This window comes from Corylus avellana, chromosome ca3 (genome assembly GCF_901000735.1).
Source record: "Corylus avellana chromosome ca3, CavTom2PMs-1.0".
NCBI lineage: Eukaryota > Viridiplantae > Streptophyta > Magnoliopsida > Fagales > Betulaceae > Corylus > Corylus avellana.
In genome coordinates, this window is record NC_081543.1 from 27,129,512 (window position 1) to 27,147,677 (window position 18,166).

Sequence of the window (18,166 nt, forward strand, 5' to 3'; positions counted from 1 at the left end):
TTAGTTTTGTAGGTTTTTATTTTATTAATTTTTTATTTCAATTTTTAAGAGAATAAAGCTATTATAAGAATATAATAAAGAAGTGGTGTTTTTGACACACTTTAGTAGTTTAATGTATCACTTTAACACAATTTAAACTTCATGTGATTATTTCAAAAGCGACTTTTTATTTGTTTATATTTTTTCCATTTTTCTTGTTTGCGCGTTTTCCTGTTATATATGTCTGTGTTGCATATATTACTTTACATGTGTACTTTTGTTTTGTTTTTTTGTTTTCTTTGTTTGAGAATAAGGAAAAAGAAGAAAAAGTTTTTGTGAGCGCTAATTATCACTAGCATAGAGTTTGAAACATCAATATCACATATAGATCACATATATATATATATATAGTTGATGATGTACGTGACTGAATTTGATATGAGTATTTGATGATCTTGATGGATTATATATGTGCATTATATTTGTGTTTCATGATTGATTTTTGTACTTATTAATATAAATTAGTTTATATTATTATATTTCTAAATAAATAGCCATACATTTTCTACACGTTGGCTCACATACTTTTCTCTCTCTCTCTCTCTCTCTAAACACTCCCACAACTCAATCCTCTGAGCAACGCACTGAAGTGAAGCTTAACGAGGGAAGCAGCAGCAGCCAGCAGGTACGTACCATCTGTTTCTCGTCTCCCTTGCGTTCTTTTTACTGAAAATGAAAAGGAGGGAAACCTTTGCATGTGCATGGCAGCCTCCTTCTCGGATCCTCGATCTTGTCTAGCCAGAAACCAGCCACCCCTGGCTGCCGGGTGGCCAATGAAATGAACCGATTCCTTTTTTTTACGTCTATTTTCAAGCCCCAAACCACCACCCCTTCGAGACCGCTTCTTTCTTTCTAAGTGAGGGATTTTTTGAGTGAGACACGTGTATTTGATCTCTTAGCAACCAAACAGGGGATTAAAGAGGTTCTTTTTTTATTTTATTTGTTAATTCTTAGCAACCCAATGAAATTTGATTTCGAATAAATTTGGAGAAGAGATATGATATAAAACTTACATCATTCAATAGAAATTTAACACATTAGGTAAAAATACCAAATATAATAGAGATTAAAACATCGTATCTTCAATTCAAATCAATACCATTTACTTCCACCAACGAATTTTTCACCCACCTCCGAGTCCCAGACACCAGAATCTCCAAAGCCAACCGGTGGCTTTAATGGTTTTGGCGGTGGTTTTGTCAATAAATATTTTATCTATGAGGTATTTTGTTAAGAGAAAGAACATTATTTAGGTGCAAAACATCAAATTTACCACATGACTTGATTGATATTATTCTCATAAACTTTTGGTGTTAAATTTGCCTACTCGAACTAAAAGTCTTTTTAAAAAGACTTTGGAAGTTGAATGAGTGCAATGCTAACAAAATGCTAGTCCCTAATACATGATAATGAGTCTCAGAGAGTTTGCATGATGAGTTATTGTCATACAAGTACTGATGAAATATCCTTCTCGAACTTCTATGTTGTTCATCTTTATATTCTCAATTTCACACCTTACTTATCCAGTTGCCCCTAGTTTAGATTAAACACACGCCACGTTGGATTGCCATGCTAGCGCATTTTTATGCCATGCTAGCACATTTTATAAAAATGAGAAATGCTACTTAGGTCCTTATCTCATCCTTTTTCATCCTTCCTTTAACTATCATTAGATCAACCTTCACTTAGGTGGGTTCCTAGGGCTACTCAAGCCCTAGCAGGTGACTTAGGCAGTTGCCTAGGGCCCTCAACTAATAATTATACAATAAATATTTTTTTCGTAAAAAATATTTTAAGGCTCTAATATGGTAAAAAGTTAATAAATAGTATCTAATTAAGGCCCCAATTAATAATTGTACAATAAAATTCTTTCTAAAAAATTGTTTTAAGGCTCTAATATAGTTCTTGGTTCATTTTTGTTGAATTGAGTTTGGACAACCTTGTAGATCTTAACTCGAGCTCCATCTAACATAATTCTTATTTTAGTCGAATTTGAACCATTAATACTTGTCTCGACTCGACTCAATCACGTCCCTAATGGTAAGGTTTGTAATCATGGCTTCACGAGTTCTAACTCAAAGGCTGCATGGGTTTCTTTTGTTAGGATTGTAGCATGGCACTCCTTTCCCAGCCAAGTGAACCACATTTCATGGCTTATGGAATGAAGAGAAATAAGCTAGCATCTAGTAAGAAGGAAACTCATGTTGGTTTTCCTTGCTCACCTCGTCTAGCTAAAACTGGGGTAGGAAGGAAACAAGGGCATAAAGTGATTGTTGCATCAACAGCCTCAGAGGCCACTGTATTGCCTGCAGAGCCACTGACAAAAGAGGATCTTGTCGGATACTTTGCCTCAGGGTGCAAGCCTAAGGAGGAATGGAGGTATGTAATTCATGCAGATTCATGGCATTGTGCCAATTATACTTCATCTACACTACTTGTCAATTGATGCTCTTTATGTCCTTGCAGAATAGGAACTGAGCATGAAAAGTTTGGTTTTCAGATGAGGACTTTATGTCCCATAACATATAAGCAAATACAAGAGTTACTCAATGGTGTTGCTGCAATATATGATGAATGGGGCAAAATAATGGAAGGTGACAACCTTATAGGACTTAAAAAGGTAAACGTTTACTTTTATTATTGTCAATAATATTGAACTTGTATTAGAATATTTGTATATGCCAACTAGACTTTTTTAATTTGTTCTTTGATATGTGGCTTAATTAAACCAATACGTGATTGTGGAACAGGGTAAGCAAAACATATCATTGGAGCCTGGTGGCCAGCTTGAGCTGAGTGGTGCACCTGTCAAAACATTACATGAAACTTATACCGAGATTAAATCACACCTATATATATCAAGTCAGTTGAAATACTTTGTTATGTATAGCAGTCGAGTCTATATATAAGATTATGTATGAGAAGTACTAGAGTACATTTGTGGTTTAGTAAGGGTGCGGATCCTCGTTACTAGGCTGCTCGAATTTCATAAAAAAATTGGGTAGCCTAAAAGAGGGTGCTACGGGGTTTATTTGCCTAGGGCAGGTGGGCCTCACAACCCTACTCTCTTTGACTGTTTGAATTTCAATAACATGCATCTCAATTCGTTTTGTACAACCATGGGCCACTCTATTCCCTAATGGCTATTCTAATATATGTTACTAATTTATAGATTGATATCTTCCTTGTGATTATTATCACATACCTGGCCTAGGAGACTTGAATATTCAATGAAAAATTAATATTTTTTTGCTTTAGGATTTTTTTTTTTTTCCTTCAATTTATGTTTATCTATTAACTCTTTTGATCTCATGAATAATTTAATTTGTATGTTAGTGAACTAAAGAATAGACTTCGTGTGTTAATTTTTTTATAGGTGAAAGCTGTTGCAACAAAAATGGGAATTGGATTCTTAGGAATAGGTCTCCAGCCCAAGGGAGGACTTAAGGACATGCCTAGGATGCCCAAGGTATCCATTGTTTTGATCAATTTCATTTCTGTAAACTTGTTTCTTGTACTAGCTAGATTCCCCAGCGTGTCCCTTTAAGCTTTGCTTTCTAATTTGCATATTGCATTTACTGATAAGAGTGATTTGATTCAGCCAAATCAAGAGATTTTATCGAGATACTTTGCTAAAGTTGGCTCATTTGGACTGCATGCAATGCATAGGACATGCACTGTTCAGGTTAGAAGAATTTTACTCTTTTGATTGTGAGGCCTTTGAAAAGCATGCTCTTTCCAATATAATTAAGCATATTTCTACATGTTTCAAGTGAAGAATGATGCAAATCGAAATTCAAATCTTATAGGTTAATCTAGATTACAGTTCAGAAGCTGACATGATCAGGAAATTTCGTGCTAGTCTTGCTTTGCAGCCTGTGAGAAACTTTGATATATCCCTATGTTTTTGCTAGACAACTTATATATATATATGATTCTATGGGATCTAACTAGTGTAACAAATAAGACAGGTAGCAACAGCACTATTTGCAAATTCACCTTTTGCTAAAGGAAATCCAAATGGTTATCTCAGCTTGAGAAGATTTCCAAAAGTAACTCAAGTTCTTTCTTTCATGTATATTAGTATTATTTTTTCTCATGGGATTTTGTATTTATTTTTATTGTTTAAACAGCCATTTCTGGACTGGCCATGAAAAAGTCGTACTGGCATGCTACCCTTTGTTTTGATGACTCCTTTGGGTAAGTTCCTCGTAAAATATTAGTTTATTTTATTTCACAAGTGGAATAAAGTACAAATCTAACTTGTAAAAATCTCTTTCTCACACTCCTCCCAAGTGTTTCCCACCTTTCTCTTATTATCAATACTCTCAAAACCCTTTTATATCATGTGTTAAAAATCAAGGATTTTTTTGTCTTAAATTTTCAATCCAGAATGTGGCCTATTTATAGGCAACATTTTGAGCTTCAATTCGTTTGAACGGGCCTCTTTCTCATTTGAATAAGATTTCCTTAGCCACTGAAAAATTCAAATTTAGGCGCCAATTTTTCATCGACACATATCTTCCGTCGAATGAGCCTCTTTGTCATTTGAAGGAACTTTCCTTAGTCATCAAGAAATGAAATTTCGGCATTCTGACATGTGGAAAACCATTCTCTTTCAAATGAGATGGATCTCTTTTGAATGAATTGCTATAGTTTGCGCATGTGACAATAAATCGGCCATAACTTTTGTTATAAGTCTCAGAATCACGCATATGACCCCAATTTGGGTTCAAAATCCATCGATTTGTAAGAAATACTTGTTTCTTTTGTGATGGCTACGGCTCTCTTTGTTAGGAAATTAATCATATTTTTCAAAACCCGTGAGATGCGAAAAATAAGAAGAATGCGAAATAACAAAGATAAACAATCATACATGATATAAAGATTTAAGTGGTTCGGCTTAACAAGTATACATCCACTGGCAGAGACGAACCAAAGAAAATCCACTATCAAAATATGGAGTACAAAAATAGTAGAGAGAAAATTACTCAGATCCCAAAGTCCCAATACACTCAAATCTCACTATCACGCAATAGAGATTATTCTCAAAATAGAATACAAAAGACAGATGTACAAACTCTTCTTTTGCTGAAACAGATAGCAGCTGATCTCTATTTTGTTCTCTCACTCTACAGCACATTTTTCTTCTGATCACTTGTTTTTGGCTCCTCCAAAAACTACCAAAAAGAAAAACACCGTTGCTGCCCTTAATTTGAGCATACTTTCTCAGATTCTCTCTTTTTCTCCACCCTTGGGTGCTCACATATATTCACGGTTTGGCACTCCACTGATGCTCTATATCTTAGCATACTACAACACAAAGGCCATGCCTTTATATAATGCAACTCCAATACGTGGGAGTTGCATTATACGTGGGAGAGAAAACCAACTCCAAGTTGGTCAAGTATTTCTAATACCCTTTGGACAAGGAAAGCTTCAATAAGTCCAATTCCATATATAGGACAAGAACAAGCACTTCCTTTAAAGGACAAATCGACGAGTCCCACAAGCACATTGATGGCTTTAAGTCACATACCACAACACTCTTTTCCCTGTCTCTTTCTTCTTAAATTCTCTATCATATGTTTTGAGAATAACTTAAGTGTTTGTACATAATTTACTATCTTATTCTGCCATCTCCAATTTTCTAGTTTCTTTTAGCTTTTATTTTCCTAAGTATTACGTACACCGAGTGTCCAAGTGTCACTTGTTCTAAATATTTACATATATACAGAAATTTTCTTCACAATAAGGGTTGTCATCGAGCAGTACTCTTATTCTACTAAGCAGCAACTTATATGTTAGAGTATACCATGGAGTTCAAGAATAATAGTCACAGTATAAGACTATTATTGACTTACAGTTGAAAAATATCACAGCTAACCAAGCTAGAGTAGAAGTCTATTTGTATTCAACATGATTATCTTATAAATAGGAGCATGTTATATTGTAAATATTACCCAGAGAAATAAGAGCTTGATCTTGTGGATGTAGGTCATAGACCGAACCACACATATCTCTGTGTCTTATTATTTCCGCATTATAAATTCACATTATAAATTCTTTTATGGTATCAAAGCTATTGGCTTACGCCAGTATCCGATCCAGTGGTCCTGTGAATTTTTTCTTTTCTTTTTCTTTTCTTCGTTTTGGTTTATGTCAATATTCTGCAGATCTCCTCGCCATAGATCTTTGCATTGAATTTGACCCAAAAAAAAAAAAAAAATTGTTCCGTCAAATTCTAGTGGTTGTTGATGAAGTTTTCATCTAACACATAGGTCTTGGTACAATAGATCTCATAAGAAGCAGAACCACGTGATTCCTTGTTTTGTCATGCATCCGAGACAACATAGACACTGCAAATGAGCTGCTCCATCAAACCGTCTGTCGCGCCTCCGGTGATCTTCCTCCTACCTGCAGTGATCTCACCGCAGACAACCACGTTTCGCCGTCCCACCTGCGCCTAGGCCGGCCATCCATGGCCCATCTCAAGCAACATTTCTCCAGCCATCCACCAGTCCCTGTTTCTGTCGCTTCCTTCACTGCACCAAGTCATCGTCCTTCTAGCTTTCGCCGACGACCCACTGCGTGGGTAGCCTCCTCACCGTCACTGCAGCCGCGCCGCTCTCTTCCGGCACCCCGGCCCCAGAACTCCGCCACCTCTACGACGCCCAGACTCTACATCGTCACCGAACCTACAGCCACCGTCCTGACCGCGCATCTGCACCAATCTATGGTGCTCCAAGCCGTAGATCCGCTGACTCCAGTAGCAGATCGTGTTTTCAGGAGTTTTCTTTTATGGTTCATTGAGAAGAAGACGCATGTTTGGCTACAGGTTTTGATTTACCCTTATTCGAGTATGCAGCTATTCCTATTCTAGTTTAGGAATATGATATTTTGATTTAGTTGTTTGGAGTTTTGTTTGGTTACGGGATTAAAAAAAAAAAAATCAAAAGAGGCCAAAAATGCCTACAAAAGAGGCCAAAGATGCCCACTTCTTTTATCCTCCTTCGGACGTTCTCAGAGTACCTTGTGCCGGCGTCCTTTCCTCCATTCCCGGACTACCTTGTGCCGGCGTCCTTTCCTCCATCAAGAGAGTTTATTACAAAAAAAAAAAAAAAAAAAAAAATCAAAAGAGGCCAAAAATGCCTACAAAAGAGGCCAAAGATGCCCACTTCTTTTATCCTCCTTCGGACGTTCCCGGAGTACCTTGTGCTGGCGTCCTTTCCTCCATTCCCGGAATACCTTGTGCCGGCGTCCTTTCCTCTATCGAGAGAGTTTATTACAAAAAAAAAAAAAAGAGAGAGAGAGAGGAGAAAACCGAGAAATATATATATATATATTTGCCCTTTGTTGGCATAGTTATTTGGTCTTTTGTTGGTCATTTGTTGACCTAGACCTACTTTTGGCCCTTTGTTGGCCCGATTCTCTTGGCCTTTGTGGTATTGTTTAAAACCCAAGCCCATTTTAACCCACAGTTGGCTCATACCGGCCATAGTAGCCGATGCCAGCCACAGTTGCCGAAGTTCAAATTCAAGAGCAGCCGATGTTTCAAATCCGGCGCCGTCAACTCCACTCAACTACCTCGGCCGCCACCAACTCCAACGAGTTTTCGGTGACCATCTCAGCTTCCATTGCCTTGCCGACCAAAGAGCAAACTCAAGTTTTCACAAGTTTACACCTTGAGTTTGAGGGGGAATGTTAGAGTATACCCTTGAGTTCAAGAATAATAGTCACAGTATAAGACTATTATTGACTTACAGTTGAAAAATATCACAGCTAACCAAGCTAGAGTAGAAGTCTATTTGTATTCAACATGATTATCTTATAAATAGGAGCATGTTATATTGTAAATATTACCCAGAGAAATAAGAGCTTAATGCAGCCTTAGGGCTTGATCTTGTGGATGTAGGTCATAGACCGAACCACACATATCTCTATGTCTTATTATTTCCGCATTATAAATTCTTTTATTATATAGTTTCTACCTATTTGTTATCGCATCAGTATTGAGAAAATTTTGTGGTTCTACTTAAAGGAAAGTTCTTTTTTATTAGATCGAGTTTTATTTGTAAGTAAAATTGATTTTGTTTATGCTTAACTTTTGGTGTAGGTTTGATCGGTACGTTGATTATGCTCTTGACGTTTCAATGCTTTACATTTTTACAGGAAAAAGAAATATATATATTGACTGTGCTGGAATGTCATTCCGGGTTTCCATCTATCCTTTCTAGTCTGTTGAAATAAGGCTTTCATCTGTAGCCATATATATATATATATATATGTTCTTCTTTTATCTCGTTTATTAAATCTAGAGAATACTTTCATCTGAAGCTAGTAATTAATTAAGTCGAGAAATAATGTTTGTTTTACAGGATTTTATGGCAGGAAAACTCTCTTGTCTACCGGGTGAATTGCCAACCATCAATGATTGGGGGAATCATTTGGCAACATTATATCCTGAGGTGATCAAGTCTCTGAATTTTCAAATTTGCCTAATTTTTGTGCCTAACTTGAGCTGTAAGTTATCTTTGTTCAGGTTCGGATGAAGACATACTTAGAGATGAGGGGTGCTGATGCAGGGCCTCTAGCAATGTTATTGGCTTTGCCAGCATTTTGGGTAATGCCCTATATATATATGATCTGCTAATACATATATAATCACCCATCTACTTGTACATTAATTAATTATACTAATGTTAGGTAGGTTATTGGCTTTGCCAGCATTTTTTTTATCAACTTTCTCATTCTCATTTTCTTCTAAATGTCAGGTAGGTTTACTATATGATGAGGTTTCACTTCAAAATGTTCTACACTTGATAGCTGATTGGACCACCGAAGAACGAGAGATGTTGAGGAATAAGGTAATACAAATATGAGACAATAACCAACTTAAATGATGATCATCAACATGGCTAACATAACTGCAAAATTCTGTTTAATAGGTCCCTAAGATTGGTCTAAAAACACCACTTCGGGATGGATTGCTAAGCCATGTTGCTGAAGATGTTGTCAAGTGGGCGAAGGTGTATAACTTTGGCATGATGGATTTTGTTTTTGTCTCTGCTGTTATCACTCAAGGCATTATATATATATATAAACCTATATATTCTTCTGCAGGATGGCTTGGAAAGAAGAGGCTTTGAAGAATCAGGGTTCCTTGATGAGGTGGCCGAGGTGGTAAAAACAGGTGGGAAAACAAAGAGAAATATTATTTTTTTCATCTCTCATCCATTTCCGGCCATCTATATTTTTCAAATCCACCATTGAGTAATGTGGGTTCTAAAGATTCAATGGTGGATTATAGGAGATCAATGGAGGAGTACTATATTAAATTACCAATTGTATCAAATTTTAAGTGGTTAGAAAATACTAATTTTAGTCATTTAACTAAATTCTAACAACATTTGCATTGTTGTTTTAATGATGATTTTGTCATGTGTTCATGTTGGATGGTGATCATCATTCATCCAATGCATGGCAGGTGTGACACCTGCTGAGAAGCTTTTGGAGATGCACCAAGGGAAGTGGGGACAATGTGTGGATCCTGTCTTTCATGAGCTACTCTATTGATCAACTCAATAATTAGGTTCACCAACATCCTTGGGTGCATGTACTCCTAGTTGTTCCTGTTCTATAGCTATACATGTCCAAATTTATGGTCGTGTTCTTTCTTTGGCCTTTGTTGGCCCTTCCTTAAACACTTCTTGCTTCTTTGGTTGCAATCCAAAAAAATAAATCGTGTTGTATATGAATAAGATCATTAATAAAGAAAAAAGGAATATAAGATTAAACTTTGTTCAGCTTATACTAGTTGATCTTTGTAACCTATATCGGGTACACTAATTTAGGACTTCAATAATACAAATAGTAATGGTTTTTTTTTTTTTTTGGCGCGAGGGGGTGTGGGGCGAGGTGGGACTCAAAAAGACAATGTCAGGGCCGAAAATTAGCTTTGTCCGATTATAAATATAAATATAAATTGAAGTTAAGGTAGAGATTTGCTGGACGTGACTTGAACATCAAGTCAGAGCGGCCCACAAGTTCTCTTTTCCAATTTGGCTTTGGACTGCTCTTAAGGGCTCATTTGGTTTGCGGATTGGGTTTTCTTTTTATTTTTATTTATTTTTTTTTTTTGAAATATATATATAAGGATTAAAACTTAAAAAAAAAAAATAGTTTTTAGAAAAAGTTGTCAATTCCTTCCGGAATAGCTATTCTCTTATTACTATTCTTGTATATAAGGGATTAGTGATTCTTACAGGAATAATTATTCATAGGAATAAATCCTTACCAAACAAAAGATTGACTATTCCATAGAAATAGCCATTCTATTCCAAGGGTCTATTCCACAAACCAAACCGGCCCACAAGTGTATCAGATTTTTTCGAATACATGTTAACCAAATTGAAGACACTAAAAAATAACATGTTTTGGCCTTTGGAGGTGCCACGCAGGCTTTTTTGGAGAAGCCTTTTCTTTTCTTCAAAGAAGATTTTCTTTTGTGTGGTGGCCGGTAAGATTTGAATGTATTTGAACTTTAAGATTTAAGTTTTTTTTTCTTCACTATTTTGTATTCCATCTTTAATAGTGAATTTATTTTTGCACGATCGTCTCCACTTAAAGAACGTATCTCACATTGCGGGAACTACTTACATTTTGGTGTTCTATGATTTTTTGTCTTACCCAAATTGTGATCTTTGCACAACATTAACAATGTCAAAGCAGCAGGATTTTATATCTAACTGATTTATTAGATAGTCCTCACACATGCATTTTCAATTAAAATTTACAAATAACAAGCACAAGTGTAGGCTCATTCTACTAATATTAGGGTGATATGACAATGGGGCTTCTCACTGTATGATTTCTATTTTCTTCAACCCAGACAAGTTCTCCAAATGAAACCTCTCTTTTGACATTCCCTCCATAAGTTATAGTTACTGTATATGACTGCTTCTCATACTTCCTTCCAAAGATCAATGTCTTTGGTGAAACCATCACTGTTGACCCTGTTGGTGATGTCACCGTTGCCTTGTAAGTCACGGCACCTTCTCCAACATTAGTTACTGTTCTTTGAAATTTTTGAACAGTTGATTCTCTTAAAACAAACGCTGGATAGTTGAAATCAGAAGATGGAATTGAGCAATTATAATTTTTTGACCCTGTAAAGCTCTCAATTTGCTTCTCAGTAAAGTTCATAGAGCACAAGAGATTCACATAATCTTGTGGAGTTGCATTGTAAATTAAACCTGGGTCAAGTGCTTGATTTGGGCGAATCTGACCAGCTCCCATGACAAAGGGTGAAGCAATTGAGTTATTCATGTTATCCTTAATTGGGCTATGAGTATTATCATATGGGTCTGCAATTGTCATAATGGCAGATCTAATGGCGGTAGGACTCCATTGTGGGTGTGCTCCTTTTAGAAGTGCAGCTACTCCAGCAGCATGCGGGCAAGCTATCGACGTCCCAGACAAAATGTTGTGATGTGTCCGTAAGCCTCTCTGGCCTCTACTAATTTTTCTATTTGGGGGCCATGCAGCCAATACTAGTGAGCCAGCTGGTGCCATTACATCCGGTTTCAAGATAGCTGAAAAATTCGATAAAATTGGAATGATACAGAGAAGCTTAGCATAACCTGATCTGTGCCAGGATGAAACGCATAAATCGATAAGTAGCCCAAATTTTATTCATAAAAAATAAAAAATTAAAACGAAAGAAAAGCAAGATACCTGGAAATTGTGAAGGACCTCTTAATGCACTAGCAGCTACAGCTGGTGTAGGCTTTATCCCCTAGAATGGTTTGGAAGAATGTCATGTTAGCCAAAGGCGTCTGAGTGGATTCTATGAATTCGAGTAATTCCACTGCGTCAATTGATGTGATTAGCATACAGGGACAGGGTGTGTCAGATATAGATTCTATTTCAGATGAAATTGAATTATTCACAATAAATACAGCTCCTAGTGGATTTGACCAAACGATATTTTCAATTTGTTTTGAAATAGGAAGATATCCATTGCAAATAATTATGCCATAAGGGATGTCTGACAACACCTTTGTCACACATCATTCGACTCTTGTCATAAACCAATGGGAGTGTTGAAATAATGATTATGGGGGAATATAAGCGGAAGCAATATAGAAAATAAACATAAAGAACTTACGGGTGGTTCGGTGTTAGACACCTACGTCCACCACTCGGAATATCCCTAAGAGTTACATTGTGCTCATTAACTTGATTTGTTTACAATACAAAGGTCCCTATTTATAGGGTAATGTCTAAATACAAGTTTGGTAATCAAATCCCCTTGATTTGATTACAATCCCAATATATGATTACAATCAACCCATAAATAGAGAATATTTCAATATCAGCATAATTATGGAATATATGGAAAATATAATATATTTTCCATATATTCTACCATTCCCCCTCAAACTCAAGGTAGAATATTCTAGAACTTTGAGTTTGAAATTCGAAAACAATGATGAAGGTGGTGGCGGAGGCCGAGAACAAGCCGTAGATGGTGGCGACTGCTGGAGGAGATAGAGGCTGGCAGGCGGCCAGTGACGGCGGCAAGTGGTTGGTGAATGCAGATTCAAAAAGGGCCAACAATTGGCCAAACTCCAAAAAGGGCCGACAACGGGCCAAGCTGACAACGAGCCAAACTTCAAAAGGGGCCGACAACGGGCCAGGGCTGACAATGAGCCAAAAATAAAAAAGGGGCCGACAACGGGCTAAGGCTGACAACGAGCCAAAAATAAAAAAGGGCCGACAACGGGTCAAGGCTGACAACGAGCCAAAAATAAAAAGGGGCCGACTACGGGTCAGGGCTGACTATGAGCCAAAAATAAAAGGGGCCAACTTGGACCAAAAATAAAAAGAAAATGAGCCCACTTGGGCGGTTATCAGATCGGCGCACCAAATCTGACCGGCACATTACACGCATGATGTGTCCACTTGGACTGCTTTTTCTTCCTTCGCCTTTTTTTTTTTTTTTTTTTACTTGGCTGACACCTTCTCTTTTCTCCCTTTTCTTTTCTTTCTTTTCTCTCTCCTCACTCCACGCCACATGCAGCACCTGTTTTTTTTTTTTTTTTTTTTGTTCACTTGGCTGACACCATCTCTTTTCTTCCTTTTCTTTTCTTTCTTTTCTCTCTCCTCACTCCACGCCAATGACTTATCGTGCGGTGCGGCAAGGTGGGTCCGGCAAAGGCAGGACGGCGGGGCATGGGTTGCGAACGGCTTTGATGAGCGGCGCGTTATGGACGATGGGATGCCGTCATTGGAAACTGGAGGGATTGGACGGTGGACTGCCGTTGTCGGAAACTGGAGGATCCGGTTGACTGCACTTGAAGTCTGACGACTGCTGGAACTGGTTTTCACTTCCATACTATCGTGGATCTACAATGACGAGTCAGACAAACAACCGCACAAAATCCCAATCTTTGAACACACTTTTTTTTAAAAAAAAAACATAATCTCAAATGGGAATAGAGAACAGAAACAAATGTTTAGTGACCGTGATTGAAAAACAATTCCAAAACAAAACAAAAGGAACAAAATTAAAATTGCAATCTAGGATTCAAACACGGGTGTTAGCCGAAAGGCTCTGATACCATGTTGAAATAATGATTATGGGGGAATATAAGCGAAAGCAATATAGAAAATAAACACAAAGAACTTACGGGTGGTACGTCCACCACTCGGAATATCCCTAAGGATTACATTGTGCTCATTAACTTGATTTGTTTACAATACAAAGGTCCTTATTTATAGGATAATGTCTAAATACAAGTTTGGTAATCAAATCCCCTTGATTTGATTACAATCCCAATATATGATTACAATCAACCTATAAATAGAGAATATTTCAATATCAGCATAATTATGGAATATATGGAAAATATAATATATTTTCCATATATTCTAACAGGGAGATTTTGTCTTGATGCATTGCCAAAGAAAATGGTCCATCCAGTAATGGCCAACCCATTTTCAAGAGCCAAAGTCCCAGCATACCAACGATCAATGGTTCCTGCCGTGGCGGTTAAGACCCATGGGTAATCATTGCTTATGATTTGATTACCTGAGCTTCTATAATTTCCAGCTGAATTTGAAACCAGCACTCCTTTCTCCATAGCACCAAATGAAGCTCTTGCTAAAGGATCCTTATGTAGTGGCTTTTTCTTTGGATTATCCATAGACATGGAAATTACATCAACGCCATCAGAAATGGCTTGTTTCATAGCAGCAACTGCATCAGAGGTGTATGTTCCCTCGTCCCAAGAAACCTTGTAAATGGCTAGCCTAGCCCGTGGTGCAACACCTTTTGCTACTCCAGAAGCATACCCAAAAAAAGTAGCACCATTTACATAATTTCCTGCAACAATGGAGGCAGTATAGGTCCCATGCCCACTAGTATCCCTAGCAGAATTCATGCTAATAGTGATGTTGGGATTTGTAGAAATTACACCCTTATTGAAGTACCTGGCTCCAATGACCTTTGCATTACATGAGGAGGAGTTGAAGTTTTGTCCTACCTCACATGTTCCATTCCACTTTTCTGGAAGTTTTTTAGGCATTCCTTTGTCGTTGAAGCTCTCACTCTCAGGCCACACCCCAGAGTCGATGACACCAACGATGACATCTTCGCCATATTTCGAAGTCGGCCATAGGCCTGTGGAAGGATTGAGGGAGAGGAACTCAGGTGTGTAAGTGGTATCAAGTGTGAGAATGCTATCTCTATAAGCTGAGATGAACCCCAATGATTTTCTTAAAGCCTCTAGTTCATGTGAAGAGAGGAGAGCACAAAAACCACTAAAAGCATGATCATAAGTATATATAATTAGTGATGGTGAGGATTGGTAATTATGGAATGAGGCAGGATTTGTATACTTGAGAGAATCAATGATGGAGGAGTACCAATTGTGATGATTAGTGAAGACTTTAGGCATGAGGGATGTGTCCATGTGGACAATATATGTAGTTCTTTTCAATGAGATTGATTTAACATGTAAAGTTAGAAACAAAAACACAAGCAAGAATAAGTATGGAAGAGGAACCCCTAACCCCATTTTTGTTTTAATGACCAAAAATGTAGCTTAGATTTATTAATTATATAGATGATGCATCTATTTATTACGAAATATTGTAAGGCTACCTTTATTTAAATGTTTAACTAATTAAGTCTCTAATTGGTTATTTACAACTACATGTACTGTTAAGTTAAACTAATATTGATTACAAAACAAGTTTTCTTTTCATATGATTAGAAGGTTAATTAGACTCTTCAGATGTTAGAAACACACACTTGAATTGCATCTATTCATGGCAAGAGGGGACAAAGAAAATTTATAACTAATGTGAGATCGATTTGTACCGTGATACAATTCATTTTTCTTAAGAGATTGTCTCTAACTTAATTTATGATTTTATATAACTTGTTATGCTATATAGCAATCCACCATTTTAGCATAACAATATACTTTTTACAAGCCTAACATACCAGACAGCCCCATTCATTTTATTTCAAAAAATTAATTTGCCAATGGCCTTCCATCTTATAAGATAAATAACACTACAAATTCAAAATGGATTTTTTTCTTGACAGACAGTTTTTGACGTGTTAGGTGGTCTGACACGTCACTAAAATTTACTGATGGGTCATTATTGACGTGTGTCGGGCGTTAAAATTATGGGTGTCAAAAACAATGATTTTTTGACGTGTTACTTTTAACACGTCAATAATTTTTTACGTGTCAAAAAGTGACACGTCAAAAAAAATTTATAACGTGTCAAATTGTCACGTCAACAAATTTTTTGACGTATCATATTTAACACAGAACCTTTGACTCTGATACCGTCTTAAATTACCAGTTATCCCACAAACTTAAGCTGATTGAAAATTGTAAATTTAATCACTTAATCATTAGTTTAACACTAAAAACTTCATGTTTATGAATAAGCATATGGATAAAATCTCAGAACCAAGAATAAAAAGAAAGAGGGATATGGGATCTCCCCACTTGGGGGTGAATTTGACAAATGGGGATCTATCAAGAACAATAGAATATATAGAACACTGTGGAATGACATGCGTGCGTTTATTGAATTATTTGGATGGGCACTGGAAAAATGTCCATTGTCTTTGTCATGGAAAAGTAATGTGGCCAAGAAAACCTGAAGATGATTGCAATTTAGGTAGTATTGATTTATATTAATGACATTTTATTTAATTAATTAATTAAGTAAAATATCATTATTATAGCAACGTTATATAGGAGTACTATGACTCATTCCACTATAAGCATTTCACTTATGCATTACACGTGGCATGTTTATGATCCTTCAAGAATCAATAACTTTTCAAGTCACTCTATGCTTCTTTTAATTTTTTACTTTATTTTATGATAAAGAAAAAAAAAAAAAAAAAACCTAAGGATCAATGTGTGGGTTAATTAGTACTTTCGAATCATTAATTTTTTTACTCATAACTTGTTTGTTTATGTTAGAATATTAATTATACAATTAAATCAACTATTTCTTATATATGTGTCGAAGTTATGGGGATACACAATGACTTAACATGGTGTCAGAACAAAGGTCATAATTTTGAACCCCACCTCCGTACGTAGTATTAGAACATGTCTTTAATTAATTCAAACGTTAACTTCGTCACCACTTTTCATTTTAATTAAATATTTCACATGTTAAATCTCAATTATTACACGAGAGTTTGAGACAATCGACATATGAGAAGGAATGTTTACATCTTGAAAAAATAATTAAAACAACAATTTCCTATTAATTTCATTAAGCTTTTGGAAAAAGTGATGATTTAACATAGTATTTTAACAAATGTCCTAAATTCGAATATTGTCTTAGTAATTTACCTATCATTCAATTTAATTGAATATTTCACGTGTTAAGCCTCACTCAATAGAGAGTTTAAGCCCACACGTCACTTCTTGGGCTTAATTTAATAGAAAGTTTGAACCTAAATATAAAGAAAAGTATTAAAATATCCTACTAACTTAACCTTTTAAGATAAACAATGATTTAAAGTCTGAATAGAATACTTATCGAATTCTAGCCTTTTTTTTAGCCCCAAGAGCCCGTTGTTATGACCAAACAATCAAAGGACAGAATGGATTGAAGGTTGGATTGTAAATATAATAGAATTTTCTCTTATTTGTTTAATGGGAAATTATATATAAAATCCTTAGGTAAACGCGCTTTTTTTAAAAACTCCCTGGGTATTTTTTTTCGGAAATTTAGTCCCTGGGTAACTCGAAACTATAAGAAAACTCCCTACCGTCAATTTTTGTTGACTTCCGTTAGCCTACTCAAAACTCACCGTTTTATCTGATTAAAATATTATTTTTTTTTATTAATTTAATTTTAAAAATTCAATCTTAAAAAAAAAACCCCATTCTCCACCAAATCGAAAGCGCTCAAGACCGATAAGCTTGCGCCAAGGCTGTGCCCTGTTAATGTGACGCTTATCTTCTCATCTCTGTATTGTTGTATCAACCCTTTGATCTTGCTTAAAATCTGTGTTCTTGCACTGATCTTTGTGAAGGGTGAGTTGGGGTCGTCTGAGGTGTAAATAGTAAGCCAACCGTTCATGACTTTTGGAACCTTTTCATTATCACCATCGCTATCACTACTGCTACTACCATCATCGCCATCGCCAAACGCGCATTTGGACGAATCAATTGCATGGCAGATTTGAGGTCAGCGTCTAACACATCAACCCACTCGTAGCTCCTTGTCGTCCCGCGCCACACGACATGTATTTCGCGTCGGCCCAGGGCGCGGCTGACGTCGTCGTTGGTGACGGCGATGTAGCCAATCCAGTTGGACTCACGGTCCCAGGACTCGCGCGACTGCGAGTGGAGAAGAAGGGCTTCAGGGTGGCCGACTTTGGCGGTGGCGTAGAGGAAGGACACGACTTGGTAGTCGGAGGCGGCGTCGAACATGACTTTGTGGAAGAATGAGGCCTTTCCATAGCGGCTGGAGCCGCAGTACTTGGAGTTCTGGTCGTTGTTGAATGCGTCGTAGGTGGCCTGGCAGAGGTCGCCGCAGCGGAGGATGAGCTGGCGGAGGGAGAGGTCGA

The 18,166-nt window shown here is 36.8% G+C and overlaps 1 protein-coding gene and 2 pseudogenes across 1 annotated transcript; 2 read left to right on the forward strand and 1 right to left on the reverse strand.

Moving 5' to 3' along the window:
- The first annotated feature begins 2,506 nt into the window (after positions 1 to 2,506).
- Positions 2,507 to 9,796, forward strand: LOC132175280 (glutamate--cysteine ligase, chloroplastic-like). The gene is given in 14 exon segments (XM_059587166.1): positions 2,507 to 2,659; positions 3,416 to 3,508; positions 3,641 to 3,724; positions 3,849 to 3,917; positions 4,011 to 4,100; positions 4,173 to 4,218; positions 4,221 to 4,239; positions 8,156 to 8,255; positions 8,418 to 8,507; positions 8,582 to 8,662; positions 8,814 to 8,906; positions 8,988 to 9,068; positions 9,163 to 9,232; positions 9,527 to 9,796. Coding segments are annotated over 14 exon segments (1,125 nt in total). The 5' UTR covers positions 2,507 to 2,539; the 3' UTR covers positions 9,616 to 9,796.
- Positions 9,797 to 10,872: 1,076 nt separating this feature from the next.
- Positions 10,873 to 18,166, reverse strand: part of LOC132174338 (subtilisin-like protease SBT3) — a 13,450-nt pseudogene continuing 6,156 nt past the window's right edge.
- On the forward strand, positions 11,623 to 11,732 carry LOC132176753 (U6 spliceosomal RNA; annotated as a pseudogene).